Here is a 19,585-nt window from a genome sequence, read left to right as displayed (position 1 = left end):
CTAGAAAAAACCACAACAAAACTGAGAAACCGGTGACAAAAATGACATTTTGTTGAGTGCCATCATCAAAATCATCAATACACATCATATATGGGCGTACCGTGGTGGCGTAGCGGTTAGCGCGACCCATATTTGGAGGCCTTGAGTCCTCGACGCGGCCGTCGCGGGTTCGACTCCCGGACCCGACGATATTTGCCCCATGTCTTCCCCCCTCTCCTTCCCCGTTTCCTGTCAGCCTACTGTGGTTTAAAAGGGACACTAGAGCCCACAAAAGACCCCCTGGAGGGGTAAAAAAAAAATAAATAAAATACACATCATATATGTTGGTCAATGTTTCATTGATTATTAATCAAAAGCCACTCTAAAGAGGTGGGGTTTTTTGCCTTAATTTACAGCTACTCAGTTTTTCAGTTTTATGGAAGTTTGTTCCAGATTTGTGGTGCAAATCTGGAACAAACTTGATTTTCTGCATAGAAGCTGAATTCTGCTTCTGTGCAGAAAATCTATATTGTACAAAATTGTGCTTTCCAATGTAAGAATTTTGTACATGTATTTTGACGTAAGAGTATATTGAAAAATAATAGTGAGGCGGGAATTAAAAGAAGATGTATTCTTTTTTCAATTTTTTTAATTGATTTGTTTGAAATAAATGAATATTTCTGTGTTTCAGTGACCTGCTCCGACCTCAAACGGTTTTTATTTAAAGCTCGTAGCTGCTGCTCCTGTTTCAGATTCCTAACTTCTACGCTTTCATTTTCTTTCCCCCTCTTTTTGCAGGTATGGCCTCGCAAGTGCAAGTGTTCTCCCCTCACACTCTCCAGTCAAGTGCCTTCTTTAGCGTAAAGAAACTGAAGGTGGAGCAGAGCTGTAACTGGGATATGACAGGGTACGGCACGCATAGCAAAGTCTACAACAGCAGCAAGAACGTGTCGGCCACTGGTGGCGCTCCTCTAGGCCTCAGCGGCTCCGCCCTGCCCTACGAGCAGACCCTGATCTTCCCGGCCAGCGCTGGCCACATCGTGGTCGCCTCGGCCAGCAGCACCTCGGGGGCCGTCGGCTCTCTGCTGGGCAGCAGCGGTGGAGACAGCGGCGGTGGTAGCGGCGGCGGCGGAGTCCACAACCTGACGCGGCGCAGCACGGTGAGCCTCCTGGACACCTACCAGCGATGCGGGCTTAAGCGCAAGAGTGAAGAGCTCGACAACAACAGCAGCGTGCAGATCATTGAGGAGCACGGCCCATCCATGATCCAGAACGGCGGAACCAGCGGAGCCACAGCGGCCACCGCCACCTCCACGGCGACATCCAAGAACAGCGGCTCCAACAACGAGGGCGACTACCAGCTGGTGCAGCACGAGGTGCTCTGCTCCATGACCAACACCTACGAAGTCTTGGAGTTCCTGGGGAGGGGAACCTTTGGCCAGGTGGTCAAGTGTTGGAAGAGGGGAACCAATGAGATAGTGGCCATCAAGATCCTAAAAAACCACCCATCGTACGCGCGGCAGGGTCAGATCGAGGTCAGCATTCTGGCGCGCCTCAGCACAGAGAGCGCAGACGACTACAACTTTGTGAGAGCCTACGAGTGCTTCCAGCACAAGAACCACACGTGCCTGGTGTTTGAGATGTTGGAGCAGAACCTGTATGACTTCCTCAAGCAGAACAAGTTCAGCCCGCTGCCGCTCAAGTACATCAGACCGGTGCTCCAGCAGGTCGCCACGGCGCTGATGAAGCTGAAGAGCCTGGGGCTGATCCACGCCGACCTGAAGCCGGAGAACATCATGCTGGTGGATCCTTCGCGTCAGCCCTACAGGGTCAAAGTCATTGACTTTGGTTCAGCCAGCCACGTGTCCAAAGCAGTGTGCTCCACCTACCTGCAGAGCAGATACTACAGGTAAGAGCGTCAGAGACCTGCTCTGAGATACGCTGCCTCGCAAAAGTATTCATGATATTTCAGCTTTCTCAGCCTTTGTCACACAGGGATTTGTATTTTATTGGGATTTTACATTATTGAGCAACACAAAGTATTCAGACAAATTATTCTGCTTTACTCTGATGCTCAGTGGATCTGATTTCAGTCAGAATTCATCAAATCTGTGTTAATGCTCAGTTAAAAAGTTAGCTATGCTAACTAAAGCATCATCCATGCTAACTAAAGCAGTATACAGAAATATTAATACGTTGGTATAGATTATGGCTTCCACTAAAGGATATGCTATTATTTAATGGAAGCTAATGCTAAGCCACTAGCTATAGCCATTTTGGCACATGTTAAACAAACTTCAAAATAAGAGCATGAATATAAATACCTAACTACTTGATGAATTAGTTCTTTGCAGTTTATAATCAAAACTTCAACACAGATTTCCAATTTAATCAACTGAATATTTACAAAACAGCCAAGTAGATGAGTGCTTTAAAATGTATTCATAAAAAATTATTTAGAGGAATGCTTAGTGTTCTAAACACTTTCAAAGTTATCAAAAATGCTAAAGCCCTAAGCAAATAATTAGCGCCACTGTTAGCGCATTAGCCCATCATCACTGATTATCAGAGTAAATCTGGCTGATCTGTGAAGGCCTCAAGGGTCAAGCACTAAAAAAACCTGAGTTGTCTGAACATTGATGAATTATTGAGAACCATAATAATCCCTGTCTGCACTCAAGAAGGTGCTCTACTCAGATTAGACTAAAATTCTGCAAAGCGTTTCAGTCCTGAAATTGGGTGAAGTTTCACCTTTCAGCTGGATGGTCACAATGGCCTAGTCAAAGAAAAATCCTGAGAAATCACCAGTTGTGCAAAAGAAGTGGCATGTAACTGCAGAAAAGGTGAATATTAATATATGGCATGCCACACTTTTCAGATATTTTTTGTCTTTTTCCAAAATATGCATTACTTTGTTTCTAACTAAAAATCCAAGTTGTGAAGTTGAAAATGTCCAGGGAGTGTTAACACTTTTGCAAGGCATCTGCATAGAGTAAAAACAATAAAATTTTAAATCTATCAGGAGATGCTGAAAAGAAAAAAATGTTAGTTTATTTGTTCCTGATGGTTGCGTTTATATTGTTTTTTTGTTTTAATGGGAATGTTTTCATTGTTGTGCTGATTAATAACCATCTAGAATCGCTGCTGCTGCTGCTTAAATCGTCTCTGCATTCCAGCTTTGTGTTTTCCTCATATTTACTGCGTTTGTTAAACCCTTATTTAATCCTGAGCAGGCCAGTAAAACTCAAAGGCTTGTAAAGTGGCCAGCTGCTTATTGTGTTTAATGAGATAAAACAAGCATGTTTTGGTGCTACTTTGATGATTATGGAGGTCCTGCTCAGCTTTCTCACGTCTCACTCAGCCTCTCGTAAAGACGCAGCAGACCACAGGGAATTTATGAAGCGGTGTCTTTGTTTGGTTGCAGAGAGAAGTTTGTGTTAAAAACGGGCTTCCTGTTTGCAGTAGAGGAGAACTGAAAGGATCCCAGACAAACTCCGTCATAGAAGAAGAAGAACTCTAATCATGTGAGGCGGCAATCTGCCCATATGCACATATTCGCCCTCCTGCCTTTAGATCCCCGGCCCCGATCGCAGAGGAGCTCCCCTTTCCCCAGGGATAGAGTCGAGGGGTCAGGCCGAGTTCTCCCGTTATATGTGCTTGTAATCCACACCAGCGGGGCCGGCACCAGAACCAGATGACGCCCTGGGAAGACCCGGCATTCCTTTCCCAATTCACGTTTCTACCTACAGAAAAACTTTGTTCGGTTTGAGCAAAGGCAGATTTAAGATAGTAGATAGTTTGGGGCTCAGGTGTGGTTCTGGCTTTGATGGAAGAGCAGGTGTGTGTGAGCTGTTGCCTGACTCACACGCACACCCACACACACACCCCTACAATCACATGCACACAAACACACAACTGCCAGGTGTTGCTCTTCAGCTCGGCTTTGTGCTTCTTTCTGCTGGAAGTCTCTCTGAAGAACCATTTGGTTGTTTTGGATGTTCATGAGTCAATTTGATGTCCTCAACAGCAGGGTTGTCCAAAGTGTGGCTCGGGGACCATTTGCGGGCCATTGGACTGATTGGACCTCTGAATGATGATTAAAGCTTTTCCAAAGAATTTATGCTTCTATTGCTAATAATAGACTAACTTTTTTCAATTTTCTTCAGTTGAGCCTGAAATATATGAGTAAAGTGGTTTCCTTTTTTTCAATAAAGAAGGTTTGGAACTACAGTGATTTTCATCTTCTTTTTCCACAAAAACTTTTCTTTGTTTAAATAAAATATTTCTTGCTTAGTTTATAGTTGAACAAAAAAAATGTAACATGGTTACATCTGAGGTCAAAGGTTGTAGTCAAACTGTAATTAGTTAAACTGAAATTCTGCTACGAACTGAAAAAGTGATGTGTGTATATTTTCTTTGGAGGTCTGTCAGGTGTTGGTGGATTATAATATTTGCTTTTTCACCTCCATTATTTATCCTTTCCCTCCCTTCTCCTCTTTCTAAAGCCATCCTCCATGCAGGTGGTTCTCAACATGTTTCTGACAGTTATCACCTCCATAAACCTGCAGTTCTCACAGTATAGTAACATTTAATAGAGATATGTGTAAAACAAGCACAAAAATGTAACGCATACATGATCTCTTTCTTTCTATTTAAATCATAGATGGGTTTCTCTAGATCTTGTTGGGACATTAGTCTTTTAATTCTGGAAATGTTGTTCAGTTGATAGAAGGCCGACTTTGTAACTGTCTTTATGTGACTCTGAAGGTTCAGGGTTTATCACCAGTTTCCAGCTGTGGTAACTGAAGCTGTGTGCTGCTGATTCTTGATCGTTCCTCTTCAGTATCAACTTCAGTTTTGTTTCTATTCAGCTGGAGAAAGTTATGGCACCTCCACATATTGATTTGCCCAAAACATCTTCTGCTTTGATTGGTTCAGGTTTACCTGGTGACATCTTAATGGTAACTAATTTTATTACTTGAACTGGGTTAGTGATAGCAGTGGATATTAAATGAAAGGAGTCCCAGGGTTGAAACCTGAGGTACCCCGTATGTGACTTCTGTCCGCTCCTATAAAAAATTACCTGTTGGCACAAAGACATTTGGACCAGTAATAAATGAAGAACTTGTACTTATTTGCTTTGGAACTAGTGTTCCAAAGCAAATACTGCTACTACTTTCACTGCTTTATTCAGTGAAAGCAATAAAAGTTAAAAAAAACCCTCCTTAATAATTCTACCTAATTATTTTTGAAGGATGTGGTTTAGTTATGACTCCATTCTTACCCAGAAAGTAAAAATGTAAAGTTTTGAAATAGGAAAGATTGACAATGACTACCTTGCATATAAAGTAGTTTTCTGGATTTGCTGCCGTTGGCTTCAGTTGTTAGTTTTTGTTTTTGTTACAGTAAATTTGTTGAAATTTATCTTGAAAAAATAATTCATACCACTAAATGCAACCTATGTTCCACCAGTGGTACTTGCACCCCACTTTGGGAATCATGACTTCATGGACTTTTTTACATGCAAAATTTTCTCTTATAATTAAGAGTGTCATTTGAGCAAATATACTCTGCACATTAAAAACTGACATTTTAAAAACTCAAAGCAATCCTCCTTTAGTTCAGTCAGTTGTTGCCTTTGATTTTAATGACCAGACAATTTTCACAAGGATGACATAGACTCACAGATTGAAACAATTCCCACAAGCAGTTTACTCAATTAACTAATCCAAACGAACTTAAATGAACTGAGCGTTTACATAAGCTATTATTTAATTTAGCTGAAATAGATTTAGAAGTTCAAAGAACAACCCAAAGGAGTTAAATCAATGATCTAATCCAAGTCTAATAAACTAACACAGATGCTTACAAAAGGAAGGATTTTTATACAGGATGAAATAAATGGATGTTATTAGAACAAATTAAGCCTCAAATTTAATGATAATATTTATTTTTAACAAAACTGATATGAGATTCTCATGGTATAACCTTAAGGTAAACATACCAGTTTTTTAAGCCATTTTTTATGCCATTATATGAGCGAAAATTTGAACAGAAAGGCGCCAATTATTCCTTCTGCTACTATTGATTAATATAGTTATAAAAGGTGTTTTCATATTTATTATCCAGCTTTTCATGCGTAGACTTAAGCAAACCTCCAGAAATACATATCTGCTAATTTTAGTTGTAGTTTACGTGCAGAATCTTCCTGATGTTCTTCTCTTAATGGACTAGCACAAAAATAAGAGGCTCAGCTGTTCAGTTTGTGCGTAATCAACCTGGAGTTGATTGCTTCACTTCCAAACTGCAGTTTTACAACAACAAGACCCGAAACCGAGCGACGGGTGGCGCCGTTTTGGTTTGCAAACCGTGATCCTCCGTGTTTTTGACAGCATTGAACAAACAAACCGGTTTATCGTGAATAAAAATGTCCCTTTTTTCTGCTCTGCACAGCAGTTGGCACTGTGGCAGTCATGACCTTTGCTGTGTGTTTGTCACATTATTTTATTTATTTGTAGTTGGCAACAGGAAAGTGCAGCGTCCTGTTTCAGGCAGCTGATTGTCAGTGAGCAGCAACAGAATTAAGTCCTGTTCCTTTCTCTGTATTCTTTTCAACCACAGTGGGGAACATTTTAATGGTTTTGAAGCCCAAACCATTTAAAATCGCAAGATGAAACAGCAACACGTTCAGGTCAGGATTGAAATGACTAATTGCATTAATCATGATTAATTGACTATTGAAATAATTGTCAACTAGTAATCGATTATTTGCTAATAGGACATGGACACAAAAAAGGCCATCTGCTGAGAAAACATTTTTATTGCAGTAATTAAACAAAAACTTTACAAAATACATATACATTTCTCAGTTAAGATAAAATCGCCTTTGCCTGTAAATTTTATTTTAGAATGCTGTGTCATCACCCTTTATTAAATACAATATTTATTATATTACTTTAAAAAGAATTGAACTATTTATTCATATTTATCTTTTAATGTATTTCTAATATGGTATAAAAATGCTTAAGTGGTCAAATGAAAAATCTTATTAATCAGAATTATCTATAGAACAACTGATTACGAACATAATCGTTAGTTGCGGTCCTTGTTTCAGGTGTCGCCTGTCGTTGCTTTAAGTCAACAAGCAGGTTATAAAACATTCCTGTTTGTTTTCCGTGGGAGTGACGAGTGGAGGAGGCCGGAAAGATCATCCCTTCATTTCCTCTTGGCAACAGAAGGCAGGAAAGAAAGACTTACCCATCAGCCACCAGAACCCCAACCGGGGGGACCTGGCGACCCTGGGTTTGATGCTCCAGTGGAGGGCGGGGAGTGGGTGTTGTCGGGTCTCAGTGCTCCGTAATGAACGATTTCTTCCAGAGAAATGCACTGGTGGTGGATGAGTACCGTGGGTGTGTTAGTGGCCAGAGTTCACAGTGAGTTCAGAAGCTTAAAGGATAACATCCCTCCATCTTTAGTGATCACAGATGATAGGATAGCAGCTATGTTCACCAACAGGGTGGAGATTACACCCAGGTGTGCTTATTATCCTTTATATTCGCCACAGTCACATCCCTGCTCTGTATTGATTCCTGTTGAATGACTTTTTGTTTATCTTGTTATGAACAATGACTGTTTTTTTTTGTTTAATGAGGTGAACCGACCGGGGAGATTAATGGTGGTAGCTGTTTGCTTTTTGGATGTCCCAGATATTGTTTGCTGTTGACATTATATGTCCTGTAACAGCCTTGCAAATGAGTTATGGATTTTTCACAAGGTTGACTCATGCAAATAAAAAAAGCAGCGCTGAAGGTAAAGAGCAGTTTAGGGTTCAGCTCTGTTCAGGGTCGTCGGTTTCTGCCTGTTGGACTCTTGATTCCTCTGCTTTTCAACACAGTTTTCATAAAACATCCACATGTTCTGTTCTGTTTATGTCCTGATTACATCAGTATATGACCTAACCTTAATCTCCCTTCTATCTTCTCCTGAGGCTCCTCTCCTTCCTTCCTTGTGGCTAATTATGTAACAGGTAAGCTTCCAGCTCAGGCTTACCATGTGCCAGATAAAGAAATTATTGTCCTCTCCCAGATGGACATTTTTGTCCTATTTATCTCCTCTGGCTAAGGCCATGAGATCTGTGGAATGCAGCAAGATGTTGTTTAAGTTTATGTGAGGTTTCCTGAGGTCGTCCAGCTGAGAGCAGGCCTTGTGGCGGCAGCTGGCACTGACACGGACATGTGCAGACAGATGAGAGTATTGAAGGAAAAAAAACACATAACACGCTGTATTTGCTGAAGATTTATTGCTGTTATTGTGTAAAAAAAATATGTATTTTGACTTTGACTATTCCTCTATAGTATTTGCAGTATTTCTAGATCTTTCAGCGTCCTGGTTCTTATCTGATACTTTCCTCTTCAGTTCAGCCAAAAGGCTTTCAACAGGATTTCAGTCTTGGAACAGAGGTAGTTTTAGAAGGACCGTTCATTTTGTGACTGGAAAATCTGGAAAAGTTTCTGGTTCATTGTCCTGCTGAAAGATTAAATAATACATTTTCTGTTTTTTGGTAGAGATCTGGAAATTTTTAAACAACAATTGTTGTTTAAAAACAACAATAGCTAGCTAACTAACTAGCTCTGTAATATAGATATAGCTATCTAGCTAGCTATAGGGGATTTTAAACACTACAGACAGACAGAAAAAAGGTGGCTTTAAACTAGATAGCTGGAAAATGCTAGATTTTTCCAGCAGCTCGCTAGCTACCTAGCAGCTGAAAAAGAACTATAAAATAAGCAGCACTATAATAGTTTGGGTTTGCGTTCCTAAACATAAACCTAACTTGGTAAAAAAAAAAAAGCTCTTATTTTTAGTTTTTATTACAAACTTGCCCATAACAACTTACTTTATCCTAAAGCATTGATAATGTTTCCTATTTTATTCTAACTAGACATTTTTCAGCAGATGTGGCATTTATAAATATACTTGGTGATACTTCAAGCTCATAAGATAAATGGGTACATAATTTTAAAAAATTCTGTCTAAAGTTCTGACGACAGGTTCTGTAGATTTAATAATCATTCTGACTATGAGCTTAAAAGTACCCAAGAACTCGAAGTGTCAAGACTAGAGTCTTTTTAGGAACCCCGTTTTATAGACATCATAAACTTAATCATGTATGAATCGTAATTTATATAGATAGTTTTATGGCTTCAAATATTATTCCTTTAGAAGTTGTTGTGATGAAAATGAGTCAGCAGCTTCTGGGAGAGGGGGATGAGATCCCTGGACTCACAAATAATCGTGAGTGGTCGAGTTATTCTCATAATCAGTAAAAGGTGACATCTGAGGCAAAGAAAAGCCACAAGAGTCCATAAACTCTGGACTTTATGACTTTTATGATGGTGGTAAAAGCAGGAGACTAAATATACTGCATGTAGATGCCTGTCCAGCTGGATGGTGTCTGTTTGGGCTGCGTGAGTGTAAGATGAGTCTCTGCTCCACCTGTCTAGATATCTCGCTATCTGTTGTTAGCGTCACCCAACCAGACAGACAGGACAGGCGTTCCAGCACATTTACCCGGACTCCGTCAAACATCAAGGGGTGTTTTAGTGAATCAGGTTGCTATTAGTTACTGTTCTATGAAGCGTGTGTGGGGGGGGGGGGGGGGGGGGGGGGGGCAAGGAGGGGTAGAAAGGTAGTAGAACAGCGGGATCAGGTTGCTAAAGAGGAGCAATGATTTTTCGAGAAGGACTGAGAGACAGGTTGGCTTATCTGCAGCGGCGCCGCTAATAGCGCAGGTGTTGTTTATTAGAAGATTCTCATGATTGAACTGTGGGGAAGAAAAAAAAGGAGGGGGAATGAGAGCAGAGAGAGGGCTGGAGGTGTGGATGTGCAGATGGGTTTTTGTTTTGCATTCCTTACCACTACCTGGAACAAGGCACTTTCATCCCCAAGCAGTGGCACATAATTCCTAGCGCAGATGAGCTTTCATTAGTTTCAGCCTGACAGGAACGCTGTTAGTTTTTCTGCTGACTTTCACCTTGTTTAATAATTAGTTTTTTATAAATTTTCAGCTTGTGACCGCTGAGGTCCGGGGCTGTCTGGCTGCTGCTTACAGTAGATGCTAAGGCCATAGATCACTATCAGGAAGCAGCAAATAAGAGGCAGACCCCTGAAAGGATAATTACCGCTCTGTGTATTCACTGTTACACTCTTTATGGCAGTTATAATATCTTAGTATGCATGACAGAATCCTAATAACCTGCTTCTCATTTCTGATTTGCCTCTGGGCAGCTCTTCCATGTGTCTCCACAGAGCAGCCAGCAAGCAGCAGGCATGTAGCAGCAAAGCTAATTAACTACCGCTAGTCAAGCATATGCATCAGGACATATATAACTCTGCTGCGCACATTTATTCTGAATGAAAATGATTGAATTATTTAAGATGGATGTGAACTTTGCCACGCAGGAGACAGATAGACCCATCGCTGCACTCTGACAGGCTGCACAGGTGTGAGCACTGCTAGCGCTCAGACAAGAGGTTCAACGCACTGTTTTATTCTGGATGCTGCTCTTTGTTCTCCGTCCTAGTTCAATTTCCATACATTAGGCAGGATAAGAGGCTGGGGGAAATGAAGCCGCCTCGATAAAACGCAGCACGCTGCCCACTCAGACTCACTAAGGCTGCTATCTCTTCGCTCTCTATTGATCGGCTTAGTTGAAACTGGATATTTTTCCTCACCTAAGCTTTTGTTGGTGTGTTTAGGAAATTATGGCAGAAGACAGTAGTGACTTATCTGACTGGAGTTCCTACATAATGCTGGTTGGTAGGTCACTGAAATGCAGCGCTTGTTTCCATTTAAGTCAGAAAGTCATTAGTAGGACATGTAATTTTTAGCTGAAGTATTCAAAACTCTTGAACTGTAGCAAGGCAGCGCAGGAAAATTATTCTTGATTTTCAACATTTTCACCAAAAAAATCCAAAACAACTCCACACTAATCAAGTCTGACCAGACTTCCTGTCCCGTCTGAAAACCTCACCTGACCAAAACACCTTCTGTCATTAATTATTAGCAAACTTCAAACTGATCTTCTTCTTATCAATGTTCCATAAAGGCCAGATCTGTAAACAGATTCCTTCACATGAGCTTTGACTCGCTAATTCTAACCAATTAATTTCCCTTCAAAAAATATTAATAATCAGAATGGAAACTATCAATGTCATTATCATTTTATCATGCGATTAATTGATTTATTGCTTATTCCGACTGGCTTTGGTCTACCTATGTTAAAGGGGAGCTATTATACAAAATTAACAGTTTGCACGTTTTGTTTCTACTGCTTCTAGAAGCAGCCCAAACAAAAGTTAATGTTTTTAGTTTCTGGAAAATGAGTCGTTTCAAAAACCTTCCGATTGTTAAGTCATATTCAGTGGGCACTGCGCTGTTACCTAGCAACCCAAGCTGAGCTCCAGCACGTTTGGTCAGCTGGCTTTATCTGTATGTGCTACAATGGCTACAATGGCTGCTGGAAAAAAAAGTTTTGTTGACTTACCATCTAGAAACCACTCGGTGCATTTTTGTTGGTTGTGCAGGAGGCTCCACTTCTGCTTTTCAACGAAGTACGGTTGTGTAGCCTTTACAGTCATTTTCATGTGTGAATGTTAACGTCCACATAAGCAGCAACTTATTTGGATGACAAGACACCTTAAAACAGCTCAAAATAGGCGTAACTGAGCAGACTGAAATCTCATTATCTCTGAATGATTTTGTTAAAAAAAATGTAATAAACCTGTTTTGTGTTACCCATAGATCTATCCTAACCTGTTTAAGGATGCATAATAGATCACCTTTAATCTTTGAGTTTATGTTTGGAATGTGACAAAAAAAAAGTTAAAAGGGTTTGAATAGTTTTACATTGGACTGTATATTAATTTTAACCATTGAACAACATGTTAAGCTTATTTATGTAGGATTCAAACATCAACTGGTCGGCAGGGTGATGGCTGACTGGCACAGGTGCCCCTGGGTCTAAATAAATCATGAGGCTGCCTGCTGATCGCCTACCTCCATCATTCCTGCATGCCCCGCCGTCCCTCCACAGGGAGCTCCAGAGAGGGGGCAGCCCCCACCGAAACGCTCGCCGCCTCACCTTCCCTCCAACCCCCTCATCACCTCCTCCATCCAACTCACATGAATATTTAAAAGCTAACACCAAGATGGAAAATATGCCGCCAGGCCTATAAAGACCCGGCGCAAAAAGATTCATTTTGGGACCTTGAGTTTCTTAATTTATTGCAGGTCAGGAAATTAAATTTAAAGCAGTTTAATTACAGGGAGAGCGGCGTTATGTGGACAGTCACAAACTGAGACTGTTGACAACAGTCAGACAGAGGGCAGGCGGAGGAACTGAGAGAGTGTGATCTGCTGAGGCCCAGCAGGGAGCTGCAATTTGCAAAACCATGGCTCTATGTATTTGTGTGTGTGTTTGGACCTTGTGCCACTGTGACAGAGGATGCCTGGTGTGCACAGACCCATGCAAGCTCCCATGAAGTCTTCAACAGAACAAAACAGTTTGTTTTCACAGTTGCAGGAATTTGCTAATGTGCAAATATGTCTGGTAAATAGTTTGGCTAATTCTGTGGCAGACAAGCCGGCGTTTCTCTCTGCTGCTCTGCAAATTCATCCTTCACTTCACATCCCAAAACTTCGGCTGTTCAGACTCAACCTTAGTCTGATCTGACCAAGGCGCAGTTTTTCCTAGCATCTCTCCCAAACAAATGGTTGTCATGGCGATGGTATTTGGTTCCTCGTCCAGCCAGTCATCACGGTTCCAGTTGTTTTTAACATTTTAAAGTCCTGTAGTGTTACAGGCAAGCTGTCATCTAACAGGGATTTCATCTCTTGTGTTCCTTTAAAAATGCATCACTAGGAAAGGAATATATTCATCTTATTTTTATATTTAAAAAAAAACGTTATGAAATTTTTTTTGGGAGATTAGGCTACTCGTAAAAAAGAAGAGAGAAGAATTTATTGCAAGGATTTTTATGCAGGCTTTATCAGAGGGGCCAATAAATGTGGCTGGCAGTGTGCAGATCCTCTATGCTGACAGCTGTTGCTCTATAAAAACGTTTCTGTTTTTCAGATGGATGAGTTGAATAAACTGTTGCTAGCACCACTCATTTAGTCATAAAGCAACAATATCAGTTTACTTTTATTGAATAAAAAGCAGCAGTGGTCTGAGGTCTTTCTGCATGGAGTTTGCAATAGAGATGCACCGATCTGATGTTAATATCTGTTTCGGTACCGATATTGAAAAAAATTCTAGATCGGATATGAGTGACAATGTGCTACGTTGTGCTTCATTATTTATTTTACATCATATTTATTATTCCTAATTTCACTTTCTGAACCATTTGAAAGGTTTGTTGCAGTTCATTTGTAAATGTTTGACTGAATTAGTCAACTTACTGTTTTTGCCACTTTCAGTTTCTTCATTACCTGTTTTAGATTGGCTGTCAGACTCCTAGTTACACTGACTAAGGTTGTGGTTTTATATGTTTGGCCAATCTTGTGAAACTATTCGGGTTTTCCAGTGAGCTGTACTGGTGCAGAGTTTTCATGTAAATTTATAATCTGGTACATTTATGTCTTTGTTTGAAAAAATAAGTGTTTAAAGTCACTTCAGCTGTTTCTCTGGTATCGGCCGACACTAAACCTCACATATCTTTATCGTGTCGGAGGTCCCTGGTTTCTCTCAGGGTACTCTGGCTTCCTCCCACTGTCCATAAACATAAGAGTTAATGAGTGTGAAGGACTGATGACCTGTCCAGGGTCAATATTTCCAACTGGAAATATTATGAATTTATTTTTGAGGCTGTGTGAGTCATTTAAATGGAAAAATTAATCAAAGTTTATTTTTTGTCGGGAATGATGTAGTCAGTTTCCTGAACGCTGGTGAACTTTTTGCTCTGAAGTCTAGAAAAAAAGCTGTTTCCACATAATTTACGTCTGCATCGTCACTCCTTTATCGACTTGCATATGGACATCTACGGGGGATTCTGGAAACAAGCCAGAGGAGCTTTTCATAAAAATTGCTTTTTTTTTTTCTTTTTGCAACGTGATGGCTTGTTTGTATTCTTTTGAAGTTGAGTGCTTGACATGAAATAGGTCTGCAGAAAATCCTATTTCACCCAAGCTTGATAAATAATTTAAAATGACTAATAGCACCTTGTGGCAGAACGAGAATGTATCGCTGTGGCGTATCAGATTGCTTGTGGTTTCAGCCTTAGGCGTAATTTGTTTGGAAAAATAATTACTCCTGTATTGGGTCCTGGTTAAATATTAAATGGATTAGCATTAGGAATGTGGGAAGAACCTTCTCTTGGCAGGACCTTCTCTTTAGACAGACAGACTGGCACTTAAAATGTTTACTTTCTGTAATTTTTCAAGCTACAACATGGCCACATTTCATTAAAAGTAACACTGGAAAATAATAAAGTTTCTCTGCGTGGTTAGCCAGTGAGCTTTAAAGCCTAATCCTTGTGTTTTATGAGCAAGGCGCGTCAGATTGTCTGCAGACTTCAGCTGGTTGTTGAGCACAGAAGATGCAAGGCACCAAAAGAGCAATAGAGACGCAAAAAGAGAGACTGAAACTGAAACAAGGAATGAAAATGAAGGCAGGGGAAGAAAACAGGCATAAATCGATTGGTATGACTGAGAATGTGACTGGCTGATTGGCTAAAAGGATGCGTCCTCGCTTGCTCCATGTTTCTTAAGCAGCATGATGCTGTTGTGGGATCAACTGCTATGCAACATATTACAGAGGTTTGAGGGGAAACAGATGATTATAGTGTTAGAACATGGAGGTAAATGCCAGCAGGGCCCCACTCTGAGCTGAGACTGCAAAACAAATGCTTGGAGTTTGGTAGAAATGCGTAAAAACGGCCCATAGTTAACTGGACACAAAGTACAGCAGTCACATCTGGTAGTCAGCATGTAGTTTGAAGATTCTTCATACTCACTTGTCTTCTGTCCTTTAAGTATTTCAAGTGTTTCATAGTCTGTTTCCATTACTTCCTGTTTTCTTCCTATTCCTGTTTCTGTTTATTTCTTCTTTTGTTCACATTTAGGTTTGGTATTCTGAGTCATTTTTATCCTGGGTTGCCATGGTTTTCTAGTATTTCTGTACTTCTCATTAGACTACTTCAGTTGAAATTCACTCTGTAAGTGAAGGAAAGAAGTTCATGTAAAAAAATAAGTTTGGCAAGCTTACTTTTTAAAAATGTGTTTAACATGACAACATAATAAACATGATATATTTATTTGGATAAACTTAATTTGATCATTTGTAACAAACTTTTTTTTAACTTGTTTTTTTATCTACTTGTTTTTTGTGGTAAAAACTTTTCCCTTGTTCTACGTTTTGCTTCGTTCAGAAGGTCTGGATCCTCAGCTGTTGAGAAACGATTCAGCCATGGACTCTGTTGAAGTTTTAAACGAGTACCTTTCTCTTGTTTCGACATTAGTTGTTAAATATTTGGAAGTATGGCCAACACAGACTGAATGGCTTTCTTTCCGCTGCTTTTCTCAAACTGAAACCTTTTATAGGCAGACTGAAGTTAAATAGAGCGCAGAAAATCACAATTCTTCCTTCTGATGCTGATTGGTTGAAAGTCTGCCAGAGAAATCAAGCTCAAAGGGAGAAATCCCAGACAGAGCCCTGAAGGGAGATGAGAATTGATTGGAAGTGGAAGTCAATGGGTAGGCTGTCTGTAACCAGACCCACCTGGAGGTCATGGCCGTGATCACCCTCCTAGCTTACTAGTTCTCCAGGTTTCCTCAGTCTTTTGTCAGTTCCTCTTGTTATGGCCTTCTGGTCATTCTTCTTTGCTTTCATGCTGCTTGTTTCCCATAAGCTAAGATGTTGGTCTTATCTGATGCATATCTTTGTATCTTAACTTTGATTCGTTATTAGTTAATTAGTCCAGTTTAAGGACTTCCTGTTCATTGCTTGCCAACTCCAAAGAGAAAAATTTCTCTTTCTTGTAATAAGGAAAAATTAAAGAAGCTGTTTTTAAGCCAGCTGACTGTCAGTTTGCATCAACATCTGAGGAGATGGATTGTTTTTAAGCTTTGGAGTATTAAGGAGAAATTACACACTTTTAAGTTGCCATCAACTAGTTTCTAGCATCATATTTGTTAAAAATGATAGAATTTATTTAAGTTGGTTGGATTTTAGCAACGATTCAAGGCTGAAGCTTAAAAATCCAACAAATTAAATCTCATTAAACCCTGTAGAAACAACAGAAAATTAATAACTTTTTTGAAACAAGTGAAGTAAAGCACACAAAGTAGCTGCTGCCTCTTTGCATTTCCATAAAATGTCCTTGCCTCTTTTATTAGAGCAAAACAAGTTTCTGTCTGTTTTGTTTTCATTAATGCGACACATTAACACGCATCACTTCTCAAGCGCTTAAAAAAGAAGCCTCTCTGAGCCGCGGTCGTCATGGAAACCAAGGCTCTTGTTCCAAAAACGGTCCGAGCAGGTCCAACACCTGAACCAGGCGGGGGCTGTTTTGATCTTCGCTCCAGCCCCCACCGACAGCTGTGCACTTTGGGGACAGGGAGGGCCCTTGAGCCACGCTCTCATCTCTCTGCCATTGTTTGCCCAGGTGGGCCCAGACACCCTGTCACCCCCACCACCTCTCTCTTTCACCTTTCCCCCCCCACGGCCCTCTGCGTCTTTGTTCCACTGGGAGCTGTGGTCCAACTGGTGCTCCTGGTTACACAAAGAAACCTAAATTGTCTTTCATGTGCAGCCTGTTAGCAGCTGGGTACTGTGCTGCAGCGAACAGGAAGTTGGGATCCCGCTGCCGGCGGACTTCAGGCGGAGCGTTGTCCGACTTTCCATGATGGGATTAATGGAGTTAAATACGTAGAATGGAAAAGTCTTGAATCTGAAAAAACATGGAAAAATATCCATGTGTTTATCTGCTCATCCATCCAATCATATATCAATATAAAATTTTGTGGCATCAATACTTTGTTATTGAGATCAAAGTAAAAGTGGCTGAAAATAACTGAATCCCACATTTTCATATATTTATTTGTGGAAATATAAAAACGATGTATTATTTTCTTCCAACAGTCTTTCAACATTGAGTTTGTCTGTCTAATAAAATCTCCAAAAGCTGCCAATGAATTTTGATTTTGTAGCTCGGAAAAAATGAAAGCAGCAATATGTGTTTTTTTGTGGTGCTATAATTTCTGTGCCATAAAGTAAAATCATAAATTGTTCTTATCGTCACTTTCATCCTTATCGGAGTAGTACCACAAAATATTGTGATGAAAGCCAATATCGGACCATTCCTACCTCGGTGTTACAGAGTCCCAAACCTTTTCTCTCATTACTCATCACCATGGCGACTGCTCCACATGACAATCACAGATGAGGTTTTCAGGTGTGACTTTCCCCCCAAAATCAGAGCGTATTAAAGCAAAGAGAGCTTTAAGTTTGAGCAGAATGTCCCGTCTTTCTGCTCCGCTCGCAGAAAAGAACAGCTGAGACAACAGCAGGGATCTTACATTAGTGACCTCTACCCTTTGTCCCCCTTTTCTCATATTTTTTTTTTAACAACCCTCCGTTTGTCTTTATGCTCCACCAATCTGAGGTGTCCCTCCGTCCCGCAGGCAGCTCTGACTGGCATTTCAATCATCACATCTACAAACCAAAGTCTATCTCAAAGCGTCATCCGTCACAGCTGGCTGTGAGCATAAAGAGCATCAGTATATACGCCACAGCTCCATATCCCTGCATGTTTGAGGCGATGCTATGCATGAGCGTGTTTGAGAACACTCAGCAGGCCCTCAGGCTGCGAGATGCATTTAATTTCAGCGATTAAAAAGAGACATATTTTAAGCTCTTTTTGTTGAAAACATAAACACATCAAAAATGGTTTCATACTTAATGGCAAATGTGTGTCTGTCTTCTCTGCTTTTAGAGGATAAGCAGGTGGTTAGAGGGGAAAATGGGGTCAAACTCTACTGTTCCCTGCTTTGTGTTTGCAAACAGGTGTGTGCGACTCGAAGATATCTGCAGCCACAAGCGCAGCAAACACGCGTGCTGCTGACTGAGTTAGCTCTGCTGCTCTTGAATAAGTCAGAAACAACCGTTGCTGCGGGAGGAGAGAGTTCAACCGACTCCTTGAGCTTGTGTGTGCGCCTCTTTGTGCTCGGCTCTTCTCTTTGAATTGCAAACACACACTGCTGCTTAAATCAATCATAGCTGCTGCAGCACCTGTTCGGCAGAAATGCCAGCATCACTTAAAAAGGCCGCCTGTTTGTTTGTGTGTCCCTCTCTCTGTTGTGTTCGCCTTTTCTTCACAGGAACAGGGGAAATGCTGGAGAGTACGTGGCTAAGTGCAGTGAATCATAAATGGTTTGAGGAGTGTATCAGTAGATGGGAGAGGACACCAGCGACCTGTCGCATTTCTCTTCCAGCCGATGTTTATTTTGAGCCTGAAATTTGCTTGTTATCATTTCTTTCTGAATCTTTTTAAAGTTCTTGCTTTTGAGAAACAATGATGGTTTTGAATTCAAATTACAGTGTCTGGCAAAACACCTTACAGTCACCAACTGCAATACATTTGGTTGGGATTTTATGTGATAGGCCAACACAAAACTGTTGAATGTGTTCATGTTTAGATGACTTTTTCCCTCATGCTTGCCATTTCCCCAAAAACCTGCAACTTTTACTTAGATTTCTGAAAGCAGTTGTTTGAATTAGAGCCAATTTTTCATTTAGTGCTTTAACATTTAGCCTCACCTAAACTAATTAGTCCAGTTACATTTTAAAGTCATAACTTACTTGGCTGTTTTGTAAACTTTCAGTTAAATCTGTGTTGAAGTTTTGGTTATTGACTGTTAAAAGTTCATCAACTAGTTGAAAGTTTATATTCATGCTCTTATTTTGAAGTGGGTGAAGACTTTTTAAGCAGCATTTCTGTTTCATCTCCTCATGTTCTCTTGTTTTTTCGAGAAACTTTATCAAGCAAATGGGAAGTATGCAACAAATAAAGGAATGTTCACTTACAGGTTGTTAATTAAACAAAGACATGCATTTATTTTGTACCCAGAATGCATTGCATCACAATTTTAAAATCTGCTGATGCTCTGTGTGTTTTCTGACTAGAGCACTACTGTGGACAGGCGAGCAAAATTAGCAACAGAGTTAGCAAAGCTTAACAACTATTAAACCGAAGCCATGAGTGAAACGTCTGATCCAAAGAATCACTTCCTGAAGCGATGATATACTATGTTTTAACTCATTATGTGTCATTGACACATGGTGGGGGTCAACATGGTGGAAATTAGTGCTTTAGCATTAGCTTCTGCTAAATGTCATGCTGTTCATGTTTGGTGCTTTAGGGTTAGCATAACTAATGTTTTAGTTGCTGCTGCAACACCACAGAATTTTTTTTTTGTTGAGGCCTCAATACAAACATTTCAGATTTTTATTCATGAGTAAAACCACTTCACAATGATCCACTGTGTCCTGTTGTTCCATCACGTAAAACCCATTTAAAGTACATTAAGGTTTGTAATGTAACAAAA

At 40.4% G+C, this 19,585-nt stretch overlaps 1 protein-coding gene across 3 annotated transcripts in view; it reads left to right on the top strand.

The window, feature by feature from the left end:
• The window catches only part of hipk2 (homeodomain interacting protein kinase 2), a 99,281-nt gene that overhangs the window by 21,736 nt on the left and 57,960 nt on the right, over window positions 1–19,585 (top strand). For all 3 annotated transcript variants that reach the window (XM_032580353.1, XM_032580347.1, XM_032580337.1), the window contains exon 2: window positions 778–1,888. In XM_032580353.1, coding sequence (XP_032436244.1) covers window positions 778–1,888 — 1,111 coding nt within the window. The remainder of the gene's footprint in view (window positions 1–777; window positions 1,889–19,585) is intronic.

Source organism: Xiphophorus hellerii, chromosome 2, assembly GCF_003331165.1.
Source record: "Xiphophorus hellerii strain 12219 chromosome 2, Xiphophorus_hellerii-4.1, whole genome shotgun sequence".
NCBI lineage: Eukaryota > Metazoa > Chordata > Actinopteri > Cyprinodontiformes > Poeciliidae > Xiphophorus > Xiphophorus hellerii.
Note: the sequence above shows the minus strand (reverse complement) of the source record. Positions and strands in the feature narration are given on the sequence as shown.